Source organism: Mobula birostris, chromosome 6 (assembly GCF_030028105.1).
Source record: "Mobula birostris isolate sMobBir1 chromosome 6, sMobBir1.hap1, whole genome shotgun sequence".
Lineage (NCBI taxonomy): Eukaryota > Metazoa > Chordata > Chondrichthyes > Myliobatiformes > Myliobatidae > Mobula > Mobula birostris.
In genome coordinates, this window is record NC_092375.1 from 84,002,077 (window position 1) to 84,025,713 (window position 23,637).

At 41.9% G+C, this 23,637-nt stretch overlaps 1 protein-coding gene across 2 annotated transcripts in view; it reads left to right on the top strand.

Annotated features, from left to right (window-relative positions):
• LOC140199151 (integrator complex subunit 6-like) overlaps positions 1-23,637 on the top strand; it is a 121,676-nt gene that overhangs the window by 34,573 nt on the left and 63,466 nt on the right. For both annotated transcript variants that reach the window (XR_011886356.1, XM_072260756.1), the window contains exons 4-5: positions 11,991-12,080; positions 20,703-20,886. Coding sequence is in view for 1 of the 2 variants with exons in the window: in XM_072260756.1 (XP_072116857.1) it covers positions 11,991-12,080; positions 20,703-20,886 (274 nt within the window). In the remaining variant the exon portion in view is untranslated. The remainder of the gene's footprint in view (positions 1-11,990; positions 12,081-20,702; positions 20,887-23,637) is intronic.

Sequence of the window (23,637 nt, forward strand, 5' to 3'; positions counted from 1 at the left end):
TGCTCAACATGGTGATATGATTTTAATACTGATTGTATTTGTCTGAAGTCTATTGAGGCATTTTCCTCATTAAAGATGTTCTGTCACAGCAAGTTACTGTATTTGCTGTTAAAGTAGACAAAGGTTGTTTTGGGGGACTTCTGTTTTACCATTCTGTGGATTATATTTGCTATTCATTTTACGTCACTGCTGAATATTGAAATTACAGCTGTGTTGGTCAATGAAATCTTTTATTACACCAAACCTAGCAGCACAGTGGCAGAGGATAAACCACAATATAACCAACATGAGTAAGAATGCTAATCCATAGTCTTTGGATAGAAAGGGCAGAGCTGTGGGAATTAATCCTGGAAACATCAACAAAGTCCTAAAATCTTTCATAATAATAAATGTTTTATTGTAGTTCATTCCAGCGTTAGTAACAGTCGTGAGTTTTCTTATCATAACATGACCACTAATACTGCCAATTGAAGGCATTTTTAGGTATCAATATGCCAACTAGTTTAAAAAAAAAACAATAATGTGGATAGCAGTGTTTAGTATTTCCCTCAGATTAACTGTTCCCTTAACTTCAAAGTACACTGTTTCAATGCTTTTGTTGCAAAATAGCTTAATAATGTGCATTTATGCAGAACTTTTTATTCTGTTTGCTCTCTTTCCTGGCTACTGTAAGTTCAACTCATTTTGTTAAATCATTTCCTGTTTCAGTGTTGTGAATTTTACTGTAACATCACCTTAAAGGGAAAAATATAATGCCTGGTTGGATTATTTGAAAATGGATTTTTCTGAACAATTTTTTTGGTTCTTGAAGACACCAAGAGACTATTGATACAAGAATCTGAGCAAGGACTTAAATGCTGGAAAAATATTAGTCAGGTGGCATTTAGCTGCAAAGGGATTGTCCAGTATTTTGGGTTGAGACACTGCATCAGGACTGAGAGTGTAGAGGGGAGATATCCAGTCTATAGACGTGAAAAGGAAGGGTGAGACCATCTGGTAAATGGATGGACACATGGGTGGGGATTGGGGGAAAGAGGGGAAATTAGACAGAAGGATCTGTATGGGGGAGGGTCGGGACAAACTGATAGTAATGGAAGAAACCTGTGACCCCAAAAAGTTAGGTATTTCTTTGCTTCCACAGAACATTTTTGACCTGCTGAATTCCAACAGTTTATTTTTAGCTTTAATTCTTTATGCCTTAAGAAAAAAAGATGCCTCCATTAGCAAAGGAAATAGCTTTCTTATTTGATACTTTGGCTTTGCATTCTTACTGACAAGGTCAGTAAATTTTTGCAAGTAGGGGAATTAAGGGTTATGGGGAAAGAGCAGGTAGGTGGAGATGAGTCCATGGTCAGATCAGCCATGACCTTATTGAATGTTGAACAGGCTCGATGGGCCAGATGGCCTACTCCTGCTCCTATTTCTTATGTTCTTATGTTACTGGCCCAGTGAAATTCAGGTAATCCAACATGGGATATTCTGTAAACACGAGGAATTCTGCAGATGCTGGAAACTCAAGCAACACACATCAAAGTTGCTGGTGAACGCAGCAGGCCAGGTAGCATCTCGAGGAAGAGGTACAGTCGACATTTCGGGCTGAGACCTGTCGTCAGGACTAACTGACTAGCTCTTCCTTCAGTTAGTCATGACGAAGGGTCTCGGCCCGAAACGTTGACTGTACCTCTTCCTAGAGATGCTGCCTGGCCTGCTGCATTCACCAGCAACTTTGATGTGTGTTGATGGGATATTCTGTCTCTTGGCTAGTTTGTTGGTCCATAATATGAACTCTAGGTCCAGGTTGTGGTGTAAGAACATAGTTCATAGTGTCATTTGGGTGTGCAGTCAAGTTTGAGGTCCAGAGTGTGTGGGTTGGAACAGTGAGTGGCTGTAATCAGGGTCTGGAGTGCTGTTATATATCCTGCTCTTAGTTTATTGGTTTATTATACTACTGTGTAACATAGGGGTTGCCAACCTGTCGTTCGCGATCGACCGTTCGATCTTTGAGACTTTCCCAGTTGATCCTGAAAAAAATGAAAAATAAATACACAAATACTGTTCTAATGTGAGCATTATAAAAATAAGTAATACTAATTAGGATAATGGTATTACAGCAATATTTTCACTATTGAAAACTATTTGTAAAGAGAGATTGTTTCCGGGGTTTTAGTTCCGTTCTTTCTGCCCAGTGCATGTGTGTATAGCTTCCCCACCATGCACCGCATTTTCAGCGTAGCTTGTGCTGCATCAAAGTGACCAATTAGATTAGATAAGAGTACAGACTGTCGCAAACCTCAATATACGGCACTCACTCGTGATATCCTGCAAGGTAGCTAGCTAGCATGGCGGAGGCTCCACAAAAGAAGGCAAAAATATACAACTTCCATCCAGAATGGGAAGAGAAATTTCTATTTACCTTGGTGAAAGACAAGTGTGTATGTATGTTGTGCCACCAAACATGAACACCGTCTAAAAGAGGGAATCTGGAGCGGTACCGCAACACCAACCACCAGAAATTTAAAGACACCTACCCCCCAAAGAGTGCAATTTGTGCCAGGAAAGTTGAGGAGCTGAAATCGGGGTTGAAGGCCCAGCAATCCTTTTCCACAAAACATGCTGCTCAAAACAAGGCTGCTATTGAAGCATCATTTTGTGTAAGTCACCTTTTGGCTAAACACAAGAAGCCTTTTACAGATGGCGATTTATTCAAGAAAGCAATGGCCATTACCGCAAAGACTTTTTAATGACTTTAAAAACAAAAGTGACATTACAACTGCAATACATAACATACCGCTTGGCCCTGCAACAGTAACAAGGAGGTTAGAGTCACTGTCAGAGGACGTGGATCGACAAGTTTTAAAGGACTTGTCACTCTGTAAATATTTTTCTCTGGGTATAATGTAAACAGCTCAGCTTGTTGTATTTGTCAGAATGGCTTTCCAGGATTTTACAACAAAGGAGGACTTCCTCACTCTTTCGCAATTAAAGGAGAGAACGAGAGGTGAGGATATTTACAATGAGTTTAAAAAATATATCCATGAAAATGACATCCCCATTCATAAACTGGTGGCAATTACTACTGATGGGGCTCCAGCAATGCGTGGTGTGCGCGTTGGTTTTATAGCACTGTGTCGTAATGACCCAGATTTTCCCAGCTTCCTAGATTATCACTGTGTGATTCATCAGCAGGCCTTGGCTGGGAAGGTCATGGACTTTTCTCATGTAATGACACTGGTGGTCAAACTGATAAACTTGATTCGAGCAAAAGCACTTCAGCACCGCTTATTCAAGGCGTTATTGGATGAGCTCGATGCCGCTTACGGAGACATAATTCTTCATGCTGATGTTCGGTGGTTGAGTCGCGGCAAAATGCTGCAACGATTTCTTGACTTGCTGCCTGAGATAAAGACTTTCCTGTCAACAAGAAACGAGGAGCTGTCAGATGATGCGTGGCTACTGAATTTAGCATTTCTAACAGACAGACATGGCTAAATTAAACACACTTAATAACGAGCTCATGGGAAAAGACCAACACCTGACCCACATGATAAGCGCAGTAAATGCTTTTAAGGTCAAGCTCGGAGTTTGGATTTCAGATTTAAAGAAAGGGGGGCTGATACACTTTCCCAACTTGGAAAAAAGGTTACCGGCCATCATGGAAAAAAATGCTTTTCGCCCTGAGCAGTACTGTGCTCACTTAGACAAACTGGCAATAGAGCTCATTCGGCGTTTTGGGGAGTTAAACGTCATGAAAGATATTGCTGCATTTATTTCAAACCCATTTCTGCCGATCGATATAGAACAGAAAGCAGACAAACTCCAGCAAGTATTTGGTGTGCCAAGTGATTCTGAAATGGAAGTAATTGATTTGCAAAATGACATCAAGCTTAAAGCAAGATCAGGGGACGGTGACTTTTGGGGGCTTGTCAGCAGGGAGAAGTTTCCTTATCTCACCGCATGTGTACTAAAAGTCAGTGCCTACTTCGGGTCAACTTATCTGTGTGAAATTGCATTTTCACAGATGAAAATTATTAAATCTAAGTACAGGAGCTCTCTCAGTGACACATCACAGACTGCCTCAGACTGACTGTCTGTAGTTATGAGCCAAATTTCAGGGAACTAGCAGAAAGTATTCAGCCCCAGTTATCACACTGAGTGCAACAGTCAATTTTTATTCATTTATTTTTCGTGTTGAAATAAAACTAAATAATGAAACTTAGAATTACAGGTGTGAAGTATTGTAATATTCTTCAAAGAAAGACAGCTATGGCCTGTTTGATGTGCCAGTTAGTGTTTTCTTGTTTGAACTAATTTGAAAGTTTGACAAAAGTATTTTGTGTAATTCAAATACATTTAGCCCAAGTAAAAGGCCTCAAATTGGAAGTACAAACTGAGCTGTGTTTTCTCTTAACGATTTAGTAGGTAGATCTTGCCTTTCACTAAGGTCAAGGTAGGGGACCTTGGGCTTAAAGTTTGGTGACCACTAGTGTAACATCTTTTTATAGTGAAATATAAGTGTGTTGGATGTTACTATTTAATACCCAATGGTTTGAAAATCTTGCTAATCAATTACTACCAAAGTCTCATTAGTGTTGGTTAATCAGAATTTAATTGTATTTGTATATAAACATAAAATATAATTTGCATGTCTGAGAAAATTAGGGCACTCAGCATTTTTTTTTCAGTAAGCCAATATTCCCAGTAAAACCAGATTTCATAACCTTGTTATACCAGTTAGGGGCACTTTACAAAAAAAAATTGGGTAATGGCAGCCTATTTGTCCATACTAAATCCCTACAAGCAGTGAAATTATAGTCCCTTTTGAATGTGAAATGACGGTTAATTACTGTTTAAGGTCACTGAAAAATTCTTCTGCCTCTTTTAATGATAATGCTGTGGGATGTTTTGCAGGCAGATGTGACTACGGATGAGTCCTAGGTTCATTGCTTCATCCCAAAGTTATCAGGCACACATGTGAACCCAGATTTTGCGTTCAGATTTTGAAAGTGGGACTTGAGATGAAAATGCTACCAGCTAAATTGCAGCTGATACCAAGAGTCCAGTTAGACTTGCAGCCAAAATATAAAGAAGCCGTGTCCATTGAGACTGTCAGGACAGGCAGATAATAGACCAACATTAGGATGAGTTAGAGTGTAACAGGGGCCCAAACTCAAAGGGTGATGAGTACAGGACTGAAAATATTTTATTTGAATGCATCGAGTATATGGAATAAAGTAGATGGTTTTGTAGTGCATTTGGAGATTGGCAGATATGATCTGTGCATCACTGAATCGTGGCTAAAAGAAGATCATTGATGGGAGCTTAACATCCAAGGATACACCTTGTGTTGAAAGGATAGACAGGTAGTCAGAGGGGGTGGGCTGGCTGTGGTTTTTTAAAAAAAAAAGTAATTAAATCCTTGGGTGATGTAGGATCGGAAAATGTAGAATCCTTGTGGATAGAGGTAAGAAACTGCAAGGGTTTTTATAAAAAAAAACCTTGATGAGAGTTACAATACTGTGCATGTGTATAAAGCTCGGGTGCCAAAGACTCTTGCACAGTACTGTAGTAATTATGTATTGCACTGTACTGCTGCAGGAAAAAATGGCACGTGAGTGATGATGATTCTGATAAGAATCTGTATTGTGGGTTTAGAGTGGGAAGGGGGGCAGGGAGAGGGGAGGGAGCAGGAAGCACCAGAGGGGCATTCTGTAATGATCAATAAACCAGTTGTTTGGAATCAGAAGACCTTGCCTGGTATCTCAGAGCTGAGTGTATTTGCATCACACCACCCACTGCCCCAGCACTCCTTGTCTGCCACCTGACCCACACCCTCCCATTCCCAATATCCTTTGCTCTCACCAGATTTACAAACTTTCTGTGTGCCTCACATTGACAAATGCAGTACTGTGCAGAAGTCTTAGGCACCCTGCCTATATATACGTGCCAAAGATTTTTGCACGGTACTGTATATACAAGCCTTCAAACAGTTACCAGGATGTTAGGAGCAAATTTCAATAGGAGATAGAAAAGGCATGTAAAAAGTGCAATTTTGCAATGGTCATGGGGGTTTTCAGTATGCAGTGAGATTGGAGAAAATCCGGTTGGTGCTGTATCCCAAGAGAGGGAAATTATAGAATGCCTGTGAGATGGCTTTTTAGTTCCCACTAGGGGAACAGCAATTCTGGATTGGTGTTGTGTAATGACCCAGATTTGATTAGGGAGCTTAAGTTAAAGGAACTCTTAAGAGGCAGTGATCATAATGTGATGGAATTTACCCTGCAGTTTGAGAAGAAAAAGCTAAAATAGGATGTATTAGTAATACAGTGGAATAAAGGGAATTGGAGGCATAGCAAGGAGCTGGTCAAAGTTGATTGGAAGGGGACACTAGCAGAGATGATGGCAGGACAACAATGGCTGGAGTTTCTGGGAGTAATTGGGAAGACACAGTAAAGATTCATCCAAAGATGAAGGATTCTCAAGGGAGGATAAGGCCACTGAGGCTGACAAGGGAAGTCAAAGACAATATAAAAGGAGAAGAGAGGGCATATAATATAAGCAAAAATTAGTGGGAAGTTAGAGGATTGGGAAGCTTTTAAAAACCAACAGAAGGCAGCTTTAAAAAAAAAAAGCCAGAGAGAGAAAAGATGAAATATGAAGGTAAGAAAACCAATAATATAAAAAAGGATACCAAATTTATTTTCAGCTTAGAGTAAAACAGTTTTTAAAAAAAGAGATGAGTGGATATTAGGCTGTTAGAAAATGATGCTGGAAACATAGTAATGGAGGATAAAGAAATGGCAAACAAGCTGACACTGTTTTGCATCAGTCTTCGCTATGGAAGACACTAGTAGTATGCCAGAAATTTGAGTGTCATGGGGCAGAAGTGACTATTGTTGCTATTACTAAGGATAAGGTGCTTCGGAAGCTAAAAGGTCTGAAGGTAGATGGACTACACTGCAGCGTTCTGAAAGGAGGAGCTGAAAAGTTAGTGGAGGCATTAGTAATGATCTTTCAGAATCACTAGATTCTGGAATGGTCGTGGAGGACTGAAAAATTGCAAATGTCATTTCACTCTTTAAGAAGGTAGGGAGGCAGAAGAAAGGAAATTATAGGCTAGTTAGCCAGACTTCAGGGTTGAGAAGATGTTGGAGTCTATTATTAAGGATAAGGTTTCAGGGTACTTGGCACATGATAAACTAGGCCAAAGTCAGCATGTTTTCCTTGAGAAATCTTGCCTGACAAAACTGTTGGGAATTCTTTGAGGAACTTACAGGCTGGATAGATAAAGGAAAGCATACTTATTTGGATTTTCAGATGACTTGACAAGGTGCCACACATGAGGTTGCTTAACAAGATAGCCTATGGTATTACAGAAAAGACAGTAGCATGAATAAAAGCTTGGCTGACTGACCAGAGGTAAAGAATGGGAATAAAGGGGGCCTTTTCTGATTGGCTGCTAGTGACTAGTGCTGTTCTGCACTGGTTGAGACCACTTCACATAATATTGTCAATGATTGGATGAAAAAATTGAAAGGTTGGTTGCCAAGTTTGCAGATGATGTGAAGATAGGTGGAGGGGCAGGTAGTGTTGAGGAAGTGGTGTTTCTGTGGAAATTCTTGGACTGATTGGAAGAACAGGCGAAGAAGTGACATGCAATATAGTGTAGAGAAGTGCATGGTCATGTGATTTGGAAGGAGGAATAAAAGTATTCACTATTTTCTAAATGGAGAGGAAATTTAAATTGTAGGTGCAAAGGGTCCTTGTGCAGGATTCCTGAAAGGTTAATTTGCGGGTTGAGTTGATGGCAAGGAAGGCAAATGCAATGTTAGCATTCATTTCAAGAGGATTAGAATGCGAAAGCAAGGATGTAATGCTAAGGATTTATAAGACATTGGTCAGGCTGCACTTGCAGTATTGTGAGAAGTTTTGCATCCCTTATCTAAGAAACATTGTGCTGGCATTGGGGAGAGTCCAGAGGAGGCCCACGAGAATGATCCCAGGAACTAAAGGGTTAGCATATGAGTGTTGGATGGCTCTGGGCCTGTCCTTGCTGGAGTTTAGAAGAATGATTTGGTGGGGGGGGGGCTAATAAGTTTGCTGCAGTGGAATGGTGGAGCAGACTTGATGGGCCAAATGCTCCTTTGTTTTGTGGTGTAAGCTGAGGAGAGCATTAGAAAACACTCGAGTTTAATTTCTTGACGGGATTGAAATGGAGGATTCCAAACTTGTGTGAGCTGATGTTTACTGTATCAATTTTTGCTACTTCTGTTAATGTTTTATCCTGGTAACCATGATGAGAATTGACAGAATCATAAACACAAATTTCAACATGTATTTTGTATTTTACTGTTTTTTGGGCTGTTTTCATCTAAGCTTCAGAGTTAATATGATCTATTTCTAAATTTGTGATTAAGTGTCATCAGCATGAAATATTACTAATAGGTCTCAAGCTTGCTGCTTTGGTTGTGAGCAAGCTTTTGGCAGCTATAGATCATGTAGGCTTATGCTGGCTGTGTAATCCTTTAAAGCTGGTTTCCAGGGTATTCTTCATACATAGGAGATTAGGGGTTCAGCAGGAAGAACTACTAGAATTTGAAAACAATTATAGATCCAGCTACCAGATAATTTGTGGCTTTTGTTGTACTGAGGTTTATTTTTGGACATGGCAAAATAATTTGCCTGCTGCTCAAAGTTTTGCTTTTGTTTCTACTGGTTAGTCAACAATTTTGGCACGATGGAATGTTTCCTAACTGAATTTAAATTGTTACGGTCTTGGATTTGTTTTAACACTAATTACGAAGAAGATAGTGACCTGATTTTTCCTCACTCTTATTGGTAGATTTATCTTGATGTCCAGGTTAAATCTGAACAGCTGATGTGAGGGGAAGTACTTGTATGGGATTTTCCAATTTGCTACTTCTACATAGAAGTTGTACAAACATACAGCAAAATCTATCACAAATCTCACCCTATTCACAATTAAAGAAATAAGTGCCTTAATCTATTGTAGCACGCACACAAGTGCTGGAGGTACTCGGGTAGCATGTATGGAAATGAATAAACAGTCAATGTTTCAAGCCGAGACCCTTCTTCAAAACTGGGAAGGAAGGGGGATGACTCCAGAATAAAATGGTGGGGGGGGGTGCGGGGGAGGGGAAGGAGGACTAGCTCGAAGGTGACAGAGGAAGACAGGTGGGTAGGAAAGGTAAAGGGTTGGAGAGGAAGGAATCTGATAAGAATGGAAAGTGGACAGTAGGATAAAGGAAAGGAAGAGTCGTCTCAGGTGAAGTGAAGAATTAAGAGGCCAGAGTGGGGAATAGAAGAAGAGGGGATAGAAGGAGTACTTTTTTACCAGAAGGAGAAATCAGTGTTCATGCCATCAGAATATAAGGTGTTGCTTCAACCTGAGGGTGGCCTCAGAGTGGCACAAGAGGCTGTGGACTGACCTGTTGGAACTGGAATGGGAATTAAAATGTTTGGTGGTTGTTCCACTTCAGGCAGATGGAGCAGAGGTGTTTGAAGAAACTGTCCCCCAGTTTACAACGGATCTCACTAATCTAGAGGAGCCCGCATCAAGAGCACTGGAAACAGATGATCCTAGTTGACTTGCAGGTGAAGTGTTGCCTCACCTGGAAGGACTTTTTGGGGCCCTGAATTGAGATGATGGAGGAGGTGAATTGGCAAGTGTTGCACTTTGGCAGCTTGTAGGGATAAGCACTGGGAAGGAGATTAGTGGGGAAGCATGATTTGACAAGGGAATCATGGAAGGTGGTGGTGGGGGAGGAGAGGTGAAAATGTATTTGGTGGTAGATCCCTTTGGTGAAAATTGCAGAGAATGATGCATTGGATGTGGAGGCTGATGTTGTGGTAGATAAGGTGAGGAGGAAATCTATCCCTATTAAGGCAGTGAGAAGAGGGGGTGAGTTTGGGTGTTCAGGAAATAGAGATGTGGATGAGGGCAGCATCAGTAGTAGAGAAAGGGAAACCCAGTCCTTTGAAGGTGGACATCTCTGATGTTCTGGAAAAGAATGTCATATCCTGGGAACAGATGCGGCAGAGATGAAGGAATGAGAAAACTGAATAGCATTTTTAAAGGAGAAGGTGGGAAGTGGAATAGTCAAGGTGACAGTGGCAATCAGCAGGTTTATCAAAAGAATCGATTGATAATTTGTCTCTAGAGATGGAGACAGAGATCGAGAAAGCTGGGGGGGGAGGGAGGTGTCAGAAATAGGCGAAGTGAACTTAAAGGCAGGGTGCAAGTTCGAAGCAAAGTTGCTGAAATTGACGAGTCAGCATGGGTGCATGTAGCAGCACCAGTGCAATTGTCAATGTAGCGGAGAGGAAGAGTTGGGGAACATAACCAGGGAAGGCTTGGAATATGGTCTGTTCTGCATAGCCAGCGAAGAGGCAGACATAGCTGGGGGCCCATGCGGGTGCCCATAGCTACCCCTCGAGTCTGGAGAAAGTGGGAGGAGCCGAAGGAAAAATTGAGGGCGAGGTCCAGTTCTGCCAGATGGAGGGTGGTGGTGGTGGTGGAGGGGAACTGGTTAGTTCTTTTATTGAGAAAGAAGTGGAGAGCTGGTAGGCCTTCTTGATTGGGTATATAAGTGTATTGGGACTGAACAACCGTGGTGAAAATGAGGCGGTCAGGTCCAAGAAATTGAAAGTTAATGCGATCTAGAGCAGGAGAATATCATGAATATAGGTGGGAAGGGTCTGAACCAAGGGGGATAGAATAGAGTTGAGGTTTGAGGATGCGAGTTCAATGGAGTAGGAGCGAGCAGAGACAATAGGCCTACCCAGATAGTCAGGTTTGTAGATCTTGGGTAGGAGGTAGAAGCGAGCAGTGCGGGGAAAGAACTGAATTTAGCATTGGAGACAGTTTTCGAATGGTCTGGAATGTTTTCAATGGATAGGTATGAGGAGGTGTCTGACAATTGCCACCTGGCTTCAGCAAGGTGGAGGACAGTCTGCCACACTAGAACAGCAACCCCTTCGTGGGTTTGATGGTAAGAGAGCAGTGCATTTAAAGGAGGTAAGGTTTGCGGAGAGTGCAGAGCCTGAATCTATTCCCTTGATGTTTATAATACTCAACAAATATGGTCTCTGTATATTCTCTAGACTTTGGTTATCAATTATATTTAAAATTTGTATCTGAAAGTTGGAGTTCACCCATTTTTGGTATATTAATTTGGTGGTGGTGTTTGCTAATGTGAAATCAGATGGCATTCATAATTATTATAAATCTGGTTGTATTTGTGCAGTGGGGTGCTGCATTTTGCATGTGCTAATAAGTGTGAAGAGGTGGCACTGAAGAGCTCTTGATGGCCAGTGAAGGTGGAAGAAAATTATTTTGGAGAGGTGGGTTGGGAGGAAGAGGTATGACTGCATGAGTATCCAATTGCTGCCACTTCTCCCCAGGAAAGAAGCTCCATGGACCAGACCATCTTTTCCCCATGTCTTTGATAATCCTGAGTCAAAGCAAGATCTCTGATCATAGATGCCATTATGTAATTACTTTGATGCTATTGGCTGCTAGCAGTGATAATTGTCTTTTAAGAATGTGATTTAGTGTAAAAGGCAGAGGAGTACTTTGAATTGCATCTATTTCATACTTAAAGCATAATTAATGAAGGTTATGGATTACTACCTTCTGAACTAAATTCCATTGGTATGTCATCAGGAGAGCAATATGAAAGAGCTGAGAGTGAAATATGGGAGGGGCCTGGTTCAGTTCCAGTAAGGTGAGACCTCAGCAGGAAATGGGCACAAACACTTAAGTCATGTGCATAATGTTGACTGTGTCATTTACAGGTGCTTATTTCCAGACATTTGAGCTTGTCTTTCCTTGGGATGTGAGCAATGTAAAAATGTTACTGTTCTCTGCTTCCACCTCACTGGTTTGCGTGTTTTTGGTAGCAGCTGTTATGTTAGTAGGAACATTTAACACAGCTTGTAAATTTTAAAAGTAACATTAATTTGTGTTTCAGGGAAGAAATCCTTTCTTTCTGGAGCCGTCAATCATCATCACAATTACTGATGGAAATAAGTTGACAAACAATAGTGGTATACAGGAGGAGGTAAGTTGTGGTGTGTTGTTTTCATCAGTGAACGTATCAGTTTAGGTTTATAGACTTTTCATCCTGTGGCAGATAGGGTTGTTCTTGTTTCTTGAGTGTGATTTAAGATAAATTCAACAAATGGGCTAATTAATTAACTTTTCCAGTCTCTTTTTTTGTATGACTTGTATCAACTTGTTTTTAAAGCTGTTTTTGAAAAATTTTTGATATCTTAAGAGTGTGAGTGGGCCAGTGAAGGAGTGGAGCTTTGAGGCTTTGACTCGAGAGGCTTTGACGAGAAGAGGTGGAGGGCAAGCTAGCTCGCAGTTAGTTTTTACAATGTCTCCTGAGACGGTGATGTGCCTCTCATGTGAGATGTGGCAGTTTTGGGGGAACACCCCTCTCCCACAGAGTCACATCTGCCAGAAGTGCATACGGCTGGGCGATCTGGAAGACCGTGTAAGGAATCTGGAGCAGCAGCTGGATGACCTTCGACTCATAAGGGAGAATGAGGCAGTCATAGATGAGAGCTACAGGGAGGTAGTCACACCTAGGCTGTCGGAAGCAGGTCGTTGGGTGACAGTCCGAGGGGGGAAAGCGAAGATGAGCAGACAGGTAGTGCAGAGCACCCCTGTAGCCATTCCCCCGAATAATAAGTTTACCGTCCTGGATACTGTCGGCGGGGATGACTGACCAGGTGTGAACCACGGTGGCAGGGCCTCCGGCACTGAGTCTGACCCTGTGGTGCAGAAGGGTGGGACGGAGAAGAGGAGAGCTGTTGTCATTGGAGACTCTATAGTCAGGGGAGCAGACAGGAGATTTTGTGGATGTGAGAAGGACACCCGCATGGTTTGTTGCCTCCCGGGTGCCAGGGTCCGGGATGCCTGTGATCGGGTGCACGACATCCTGGTACGAGAGGGAAAGCAACCAGAAGTCGTGATACATGTTGGGACCAACGACATAGGCAAGAAGAGGGATGAGGTCCTGAAGTGTGAGTTTCGGGAATTAGGCAGAAGGCTGAAGAACAGGACCTCAAGGGTGACGTTCTCAGGATTGCTGCCAGTGCTACGTGACAGAGATGGTAAGAATTGGAGGAGATGGCAGTTGAATGCGTGGCTGAGGAGTTGGTGCAGGGAGCAGGGTTTTAGATTCTTAGATCATTGGGATCTCTTCTGGGGAAGGTGGGACCTGTACAGATTGGGTGGGTTGCATCTGAACTCGAGGGGGAGAAATATCCTTGCAGGTAGGTTTGCTAGCATGGTTTGGGAGGGTTTAAACTAATTTGCAAGGGGGATGGGGCCCAGAGCGATAGAGCAGTGAAAGAAGTGCATGGAGTAAAGCCAGATCTAACATACAGAGAGGCTTTGAGGAAAGAGAAGCAAAATAAACGGTGTAAAGACAGTAAGGTGGAAGGGCTGAAATGTGTGTACCTCAATGCAAGAAGCATCAGGAACGAAGGTGATGAACTGAGAGCTTGGGTACATACATGGAATTATGATGTAGTGGCCATTACAGAGACTTGGCTGGCACCAGGGCAGGAATGGATTCTCAATATTCCTGGATTTCAGTGCTTTAAAAGGGATAGAGAGGGTGGAAAAAGAGGAGGGGTGGCATTACTGGTCAGGGATACTATTACAGCTACAGAAAGGGTGGGTAATGTAGCAGGATCCTCTTTTGAGTCAATATGGGTGGAAGTCAGGAACAGGAAGGGAGCAGTTACTCTACTGAGGGTATTCTTTAGGCCCCCTGGTAGCAGCAGAGATACAGAGGAGCAGATTGGGAGGCAGATTTTGGAAAGGTGCAAAAATAACAGGGTTGTTATCATGGGTGACTTTAACTTCCCTAATATTGATTGGCAGCTGATTAGTTCCAAGGGTTTAGATGGGGCAGAATTTGTTAAGTGTGTCCAGGACGGATTCCTGTCACAGTATGTGGACAGGCTGACCAGGGGGAATGCCATACCAGATCTAGTACTAGGTAATGAACCGGGTCAGGTCACAGATCTCTCAGTGGGTGAGCATCTGGGGGACAGTGACCACCACTCCCTAGCATTTATCATTATCATGGAAAAGGATAGAATCAAAGAGGACAGGAAAATTTTGAATTGGGGAAAGGCAAATTATGAGGCTATAAGGCTAGAACTTGCGGGTGTGAATTGGGATGATGTTTTTGCAGGGAAATGTACTATGGACATGTGGTCGATGTTTAGAGATCTCTTGCAGGATGTAAGGGATAAATTTGTCCTGGTGAGGAAGATAAAGAAATCTAGGGTGAAGGAACCATGGGTGACAAGTGAGGTGGAAAATCTAGTCAGGAGGAAGAAGGCAGCATACATGAGGTTTAGGAAGCAAGGATCAGATGGGTCTATTGAGGAATATAGGGAAGCAAGAAAGCTTAAGGGGCTGAGAAGAGCAAAAAGGGGGCATGAGAAAGCCTTGGTGAGTAGGGTAAAGGAAAACCCCAAGGCATTCCTCAATTGTGTGAAGAAAAAAGGATGACAGGAGTGAAGGTAGGACCGATTAGAGATAAAGGTGGGAAGATGTGCCTGGAGGCTGTGGAAGTGAGCGAGGTCCTCAATGAATACTTTGGTATTCACCAGTGAGAGGGAACTTGATGATGGTGAGGACAATATGAGTGAGGTTGATGTTCTGGAGCATGCTGATATTATGGGAGAGGAGGTGTTGGAGTTGTTAAAATACACTAGGACAGATAAGTCCCTGGGGCCTGATGGAATATTCCCCAGGCTGCTCCACGTGGGGAGAGAAGAGATTGCTGAGCCTCTGGCTAGGATCTTTATGTTCTTGTTGTCCACGGGAATGGTTCTGGAAGATTGGAGGGAGGTGAATGTTGTTGCCTTGTTCAAAAAAGGTAGTGGGGTAGTCTGGGTAATTACAGACCAGTGAGCCTTACGTCTGTGATGGGAAAGCTGTTGGAAAAGATTCTTAGAGATAGGATCTGTAGGCATTTAGAGAATCATGGTCTGATCAGGGACAGTCAGCATGGCTTTGTGAAGGGCAGATCGTGTCTAACAAGCCTGATGGAGTTCTTTGAGGAGGTGACCAGGAATATAGATGAGGGTAGTGCAGTGGATGTGATCAATATGAATTTTAGTAAGCCATTTGACAAGGTTCCACACGGTAGGCTTATTCAGAAAGTTAGAAGGCATGGGATCCAGGGAAGTTTGGCCAGGTGGATTCAGAATTGGCTTGCCTGCAGAAGGCAGAGGGTGGTGGTGGAGGGAGTACATTCAGATTGGAGGATTGTGACTAATGGTGTCCCACAAGGATCTGTTCTGGGACCTCTACTTTTCGTGATTTTTATTAACGACCTGGATGTGGGGGTAGAAAGGTGGGTTGGCAAGTTTGCAGATGACACAAAGGTGGGAGGTGTTGTAGATAGTGTAGAGGAGTCTCAAAGATTGCAGAGGGACATTGATAGGATGCAGAAGTCGGCTGAGAAGTGGCAGATGGAGTTCAACCCGGAGAAGTGTGAGGTGGTACACTTTGGAAGGACAAACTCCAAGGCAGAGTACAAAGTAAATGGCAGGATACTTGGTAGTGTGGAGGAGCGGAGGGATTTTGGGGTACATGTCCACAGATCCCTGAAAGTTGCCTCACAGGTGGATAGGGTAGTTAAGAAAGCTTATGGGGTGTTAGCTTTCATAAGTCGAGGGATAGAGTTTAAGAGTCGTGATGTAATGATGCAGCTCTATAAAACTCTGGTTCGGCCACACTTGGAGTATTGTGTCCAGTTCTGGTCACCTCACTATAGGAAGGATGTGGAAGCATTGGAAAGGGTACAGAGGAGATTTACCAGGATGCTGCCTGGTTTAGAAAGTATGCATTATGATCAGAGATTAAGGGAGCTAGGGCTTTACTCTTTGGAGAGGAGGAGGATGAGAGGAGACATGATAGAGGTGTACAAGATAATAAGAGGAATAGATAGAGTGGATAGCCAGCGCCTCTTCCCCAGGGCGCCACTGCTCAATACAAGAGGACATGGCTTTAAGGTAAGGGGTGGGAAGTTCAAGGGGGATATTAGAGGAAAGTTTTTTACTCAGAGAGTGGTTGGTGCGTGGAATGCACTGCCTGAGTCAGTGGTGGAGGCGGATACACTAGTGAAGTTTAAGAGACTACTAGACAGTTATATGGAGGAATCTAAGGTGGGGGCTTAAATGGGAGGCAGGGTTTGAGGGTCAGCACAACATTGTGGGCCGAAGGCCCTGTACTGTGCTGTACTATTCTATGTTCTATGTTAAAACTTTAAATACATTCAATACATTTTGTTTTGGAGTTCCTAATTATTAAAGGGCAAGTTTCACATGGTTTGAGTGTTGGTACTTAAAAAGTAGTGAAGAAATGTGCAATGTGATTAAAAATATATTTTATATACTTCCATACAACAAGGCCGAAAGGAAGGTATAAGTGAGTGAGGACCAGATCTTGCAAATAGAGAAATCGTGTAAAGAGTGATTAACATTGCTAATCAAGGTATTGGAATAGGACATGATACTACAAACTGTGAGGCATTGGAATGTTGTTGGCATTTGTTGTCAAGAATGCTTTTGCATTTTTAAGGTGTTTTCCTCTATCAACTTGTGTATATTGAACAATCTGATCCCCAGCTCATTGTTGTCTCATAATTAGCCGTTTTCTTAATTCTTCAAGTACCATAAACTTAAATTTGGGATGTTAAAAAATGAAACTCCTTTTTTTAATCCGGTATCTCTCAAATTGTGTAGTTTTAATTGTTGAATTTTGCCTTTTAAATTTCCTAATATATCAGCATTCCATTGGATAGTTAATCCATGCTTGAGAGTGGCTAGGAATGGAGGGATGAGCCATTTGTTTTGGTGTTCGTGGGTGACCAGGAACTGAGACTGTGGCATTTGGAGTTGGGGAAAATGTTTTATCAAGATTGCTATTGGAATTTGGGTTGTGGTGCGCTTAATGCTGCAATTGGATGGCTCTTAGAAGTCAGGCAATAGTAGTTAGCAAGGCAGTGAACCATTAATTAATGCAGTTGTAATATCAGTCCTGTCAACTGTATCACCCATTCTGTGTAAACATCTAGTACAGTTGAGAAGACCATAAACACTTTGTGTGGCAGCTATACTTAAGATTGGTGATCCTTCCAGAACATGGGGAAATTGTATTTGTTTGTCTGTCATAAGCCAACTGGAATGAATCACCGGATGTGCGCTTCAAAAAAACACTGAATTTTCCATCTCTCTGCGCTCACTCAGCCATGTTTCAATGTCCCCTTTTGTTTCCTTTAAAGAAATCAATTTGAGAACAAGTGTTAGACATTAGGTTTCAAATTATGGTACATTATTTTGGTTATAATACATTTGTAGATGAATGAAAAACTGATCCAAATTAAGATCCAGTTTTATGCTACCATTAAACTCTTTAAAAGCTATATATCCATAAGTATGAGTTTCTGTAGATGCTGGAAATCTCGAGCAACACAAACAAAGTGCTGGACGAACTCAACAGGTCAGGCAGCATCTATCGAGAGGAACAAACAATTTTGGCTGAGACAGTTTGTCAGTACTGAAAAGGAAGGAGGTAGAGCCAGAATGAGGAGGAGAAGGAGTGCATGCTTGAGTACAATAGGTGACACCAGGTGAGGGGATGTTAAGTGAGTGGGGGATAGGGGAGAAAATGAGTAGGGAGGTAAAGTACTGAAGTAGGAATGTGATGTGAGAGGAGAGTGGGCCTTGAGGTGGGGGGGAGGGGAGGAGTAGAGGCACCAGAGGGAGGTGATGGGCAGTTAAGGAGAAAAAGGGTGATAGGGGTACCAGATGGGGAATGGAAAAATAGAGAAGGGGATGAAGGAGAAATTACCACAAGGTGGAGAAATTGATGTTCATGGCAGCAGGGTGGAGATTACCCTGAGGGAATGAGGTGTTGCTCTTCCAATCTGAGTGTGGACTTACTGTGGCAGTAGAGGAGGCCATGGACCAACATGTTGCAATGGGAATGAGAAGTCAAGTTGAAATGAGTGGCCCCTGGGAAATCCAGTCTTTTGTGGCAGATGGAGCAAAGGTGGTTGACGAAGTGGTGTCCCCAATGTACATCAAGTCTCAGCGATGTTGAGGCCATACCAGGAGCACTGAATACAATAAGTGATTCATCAACCTCTTCCCTCACCTGGAAAGACTGTTTGAGACCATGAATGGCGGTAAGGGAAGAAGTGTGGCGGCAGGTGTAGCATTGGCCTGCTTGCAGGCATAAGTGCTGGGAAGGACAAGCTGACAAGGAAGTCACATGAAGAGCAATCCCTCTGTAGGGATTATGCCCATGTCTCTTTCTTGTTTGTGTGATGGCTGATTCAACCTTGCTCCTAGAAAAATTCATTCTTTTTAAACTTTAGATAACACATATCCTTTAGTGAACACAGTGGAATAGTGCATAATCATATCTCCTGCCCTGCGATTAAATCACTTTACTGGCAGTTGGAGGAAGAGAATGGTCTTTCAGTGGATACACTCCTACTTGCTTTAAACAATAATTAACTGGTCTGTTAGAAACTTATATTTTTCCTGTAAGTCTTTATTCCATGTGTTCCGCTGTTTACCTATATCAAGCCCTCAAAAAGAAGTAAAGCATTTAAAAGCAAAAAAATGGATATTTCGCTCCATTTATTTCTGTGTTTTTTTGTACATGAGATTTACATACCAGTGCTGCAAATGATTCACAACACATTTTCAAAGCCCTTAGCTCTCCACTGGCTTTTTCTACCATAGAACAGGGTTCTGTGGGTTGCATGTACTATTTGATTCATGCCAGAGTGGTGGAAAGGTTCATACTGTATCTTTATGCAGCTAACCTTCCCTGCCTTCAACTAAATTTTGACCCCTCTGAATAGTTCAGGCTACTGCTGAAATTGGCCATTCTTAGTTTACCAGCAACCTTCTACTTGTTCAGCTGGGTGGGGCAGAATATGAAGTAATTTGATATTGCCATTGAAGCAGATCAGTACAAATCAGTTTTTTTCAGAAAAAGAATCTCTCACTCTGCAATGTATTGAGAGTAAATAACAAAACATATTTGACAATCTGATCAGATAATTTGGCTTTAGTTATAGACTGAGAAGGTTTATTATATTGTTTCTTTTCCCTAAGTGAGAATTACTCCCTTCAACAGCAATGCACTTCTGTTATGGACCATATTAGCAGATATTTCCTCTCTGCCGCAAATGGCAAAAAAATTTGGTCGAGGTGGCAAGCTACATGTAGCTTCTCAATTCTCTTCACCTGTGGGAGATGAGAGAAAAAGAAAAAAAAACACTTGTAATTTTCTCAGATGCCTTCAGTTTGTGCAATGTTGTTCCAAATCACTTATATGCTTCTGTAAGTACCATGCAGAAATACTTCTGCAAGAAAGCTATAGCATTGAAATATGAAGTGAAACATTTTGATTAGGTTTTTAAATGCAATATTCTTGTATCAGTTTTGTTGTGACTACATGCCAGTACTGCTGAGTAAAATTTTTGTAGGAAATGTGAATTTATCATGTTGAAGCTGCTTAACTTTTGAAAAAGGAAAAGAAGTAGTTGGTCTTTGTTTTACTTGGAATTCCATTTTTTTCTAACAGAGTGAGTTAAAATTGTGGAGACTGGATTTTGAGGTGAACAGTGTGAACAGAAATGGAGACAGGACAGTCCCTTGTGGCGCTTCAGTGCCACTCGCCACCATCTCAGACAGAGAACTACCCAGCCATACAAGCTGGGGTCTATGTGTCAGGTAGTCAGTAATCCAGGAGATGGTGGATTTGTCTATGCCCATCCTTTGCAGCTTCTTGCTGGGAAGAAGTGGCTGGATTGCATTGAAGGCACTAGAGAAATCAAAATGTGATTTTCACAATGCCACCAGCATCATCTTGGTGGGAGTGAGCTCTCTGCAACCGGTAGATGATGGCATCATCCACACCCACATGGGGTTGGTAGGCAAACTGTAGAAGGTCCAATGAAGATACCACCCTGCGGCCTGAGGTAAGTCAGGACCAGCTTCTCCAGCACCTTCATCACTTGAGAAGTGAGGGCATTTGGTCTGTAGTCTTTCAGTTCGGATGGAGTCGCAGCCTTCAGTACAGGAACCAAGCAGGAATCCTTGGTCTATACCCCTTTGTATTAGCTGTTTCTGCTCTGGGGAAGCTACCTGGCTGTCCACCTGAACTATTCCTCTTATCATGTACACCCTATCAAGTCACCTCTCTGGAAGTTTTCCAAGAATAAGGCTCAGAGAGCAAGGGAAATGTACATGGCTATGCAAAACCATATTTTACAAGGGATAGAGGAGAGGCTAAAAACCCAGTAGTATGAATACAGCAGGATGATTGTATGCATCTGCATTGCATATCTTCTACTATCCAAAAGGGCTCATTTTCAAATCCTAGGTAACATTTCATCAGTTGAAAGTTACTGATCCAAATAAATCCACCCTCCCAACTCTCTCTGCAGCTTTGCCCCCCCCCCCAAAAAACTTGGATGCCGAAATACATTTATCTGTCACTCTATTTGTGATTGAGTTAGTGCTGGTTTTTTTGTTTCAACAAATTATTTAAAATGGAATACAATTAAGTTTGTGGTTGTGCATGAATAACACACTAATTGAGCTGTTTCTTTTCACAATTCCAGCTCCACCTACCACTCAATTCTCCCTTGCCAGGCAGTGAATTAACTAAGGAGCCATTTCGTTGGGATCAGCGATTATTTGCTCTAGTCTTGCGACTTCCTGGATTGATGCCCCTTGAAGCAGAGCAATTGGGTAGTGTGCCATCTGATGAGTCTGCCATTACACCTATGTGTGAGGTCACAGGAGGTGAGATCATCATTCAGTGGGCTAACTTACACTTTAAAATAATCCTTAAATCAATTTCCTTTTCTAAAATTAGTCGTGACAGAATTGCTGGATCTTTGTTTTGTCATCAAATCCTAATGTACTTTGTCTGTAAAATTTTTTCAGTGACATTTATATTGGTTCATGTATGTATGGCATGGTGTTAGTCATGAGTTGGAGATGGCAGAAGTTGCAGAACAAAATCTGATCAATTTAAAAACACTACATAAATTTATGTATTATCTAGTTTTGAAATTCTCCAGAAATTTTAATAAACTAAAATATCATAGGCACAACTAATTAGAGAATGGAGGACAGTGGGTAAAACGGCAAGTAATAGCAAAGGAAATTCAGGTGTTTAAAAGTTCATGAAGAACAAGTGGACAAGGAGAGCAGTGTTTCGTTGGTACCTAGGAAGTTACTTTCACGTGAAGGTGAATGATGTGAGCCAGTTTCTGAATAACTACTTGGTTGTCTTCAAGGAAGTGGGGACTGATGCATTTGGAGTTGTGTGAATTATTGAATGGGATAAACTAGGTAAAGAGGGGAATACTAAAGGGGATTAGAATTCTCGAAAGTGAGTAAATTACTAGGTCTGGGTGAAGTACAGTACATTTTAGGCTATTAAAAGTTACAAGGAAAGAAAAATAGAGGCTTTTGACAATTTTTTTTGTATTTCTAGAAGTAGTTGCAGAGGCTGGTTAATGTTGTAATATTGTTTAAAAGAGGAGGAAGGCTTGTAAAGTAATTAAAGGCCAATCAACTCAACTATGAGAAAACTATTAAAGTCCATTCTCAGACACACCATACATCTGTGGCTGGAAAGTCACAGATTAGTTAGTGAGTGTTAGCATGCATTTAGGAAAGGTAATGTTTGAGAAATCTGAAGGATTGATTTGAAAAGTTTATGTAGTCTCATTGGATTTTTCTAAAGCATTGGCACTTTAGAAATCCTGTAAAGCAAACTGAACAAAAAAGTAAAACGCCTTGTAACACAAGGGAGAGTAGTAAATCAGATCCAAAGTTAGTTCATTGTAAGTTAATGGTTGAGGATGTTTTTGTGATGGGAAGATTATTAATATTTGGCCATAACAGGATTCGCTCCCTGATTCCTTTTTCTTTGGTGTGTTATTGGTTTAGACTGGGGTGACAATAAAAAAAAACTTTGGGGCCACAATAGAACAGCAGTTAGCATGACACTATTACAGCTTGGGATGTTCCAGAGTATGGAGTTCAATTCTGACATTGTTTTGTAAGGGGTCTCTGTACGTACTCCCATGGAATATGTGTGTTTTCCTGGGTGCTGTGGTTTCCTCCCACAGTCCAAAGACTTGCTTGGTAAGTTAATTGGTCATTGTAAATTGCCCTGTGATGAGGTAGGGGTTAATTGGGGTGCTGGGGTGGCATGGCTCGAAGGGCCAAAAGGCCTACTCCATGCTGTATCACTAGATAAATGAAATTATCAGCATAAAATATTGGAAACACTGCAAGTCTGATGACATCAGTAGAGAGAGAAATGGAATTTCTGATTTAGATTTGAACAAGGAAACAAAATAAGCTGCCTTTAATTTGCAGAGAAGGTGGTGGGGAGGAAATGTGATGGAGAAATATATTAAAAGAAGGTATGTAACAACAGACGCTTTGACCCATGATGTGCTGACCTTTTAACGTATTCTGAGATCCATCTAACACCTACTTCCTGCATAACCCTGCATTTTTTTTTCTATTATCCATGTGCCTGTCTAAGTGTCTTAAATGTCTTTAAGGTTCAAAGGTCCAATTTAGTGTCAGAGAGGTATATACAACATACATCCTGAAATGCTTTTTCTTTGCAAACATCCATGAAAACAGGTGTCTCAAAGAATGAACGACAGATAAACGCAAGAACCTCAAAGCCCCCCCCCCACCAGCTCCCCTCCATTCCGTGTGTAAGCGGCAGAGAGCAACAATCCCCCTCCTCCCTCCCCCCACCCCATCGGCAAAAAAAGCATCGGTACCACCACTGAGCACTCAGCATGAGCAAAGCAATAGCCAAGACACAGATTTGTAGTTACCCCAAAGACTTTGCATTTCATCCGCATATAACATACCGCAGATTCTCTCTGTCCCTAATAAGGAAGAAAAAGGTGTCTCCGTTTTTCACCAGCGAATGGGGAGGCATAACAAACAACTCACTGGTTTACGATGTTAAAAGTCTGTTGCGTTGCTTTTTCTGAGCTCTGTGCCCGAAGATCGCAAAGATCTTAGGTCTTCGGACCCACAGCAGATAATCCTGACTCCCCTGACGACACGCAGGTCTCCTGCAGTGACACTGACCCTCGATCCACCTGTCTCCAGAGCCCCGAGATCTTAGATTTCCGAATTCGAGCCAGACTCTCAGGCCGAACCTTTGGCATGCTGAACAAAGGACAGTTATGGAACCCGAGAGCTGGTCCCATTCCGGCAAAGAACCGGTCAGCGTGTAACTCCTAGGTCAGGGTCTTCAAAGGAACCCTGAAAGGGAAAAATAAGGATTTTAAAGATGGAAATGGAGCTGTTTCTGAAGATGAAAGCAAAGGAGTCGCCGTTTAGTATTTCAGCCTCCTGCTTTGGTTTTACTAATTTCTTGTTACTTTACTCTTACTGTGCTTATGTGCATCCTTTCACTCAATTACACATGCCTTTTTGATAAAGTTCCTTCAAAAAACGTTTTCTAGTTATATCATCTAGTCTTAGCATGGAACCTATTATAGT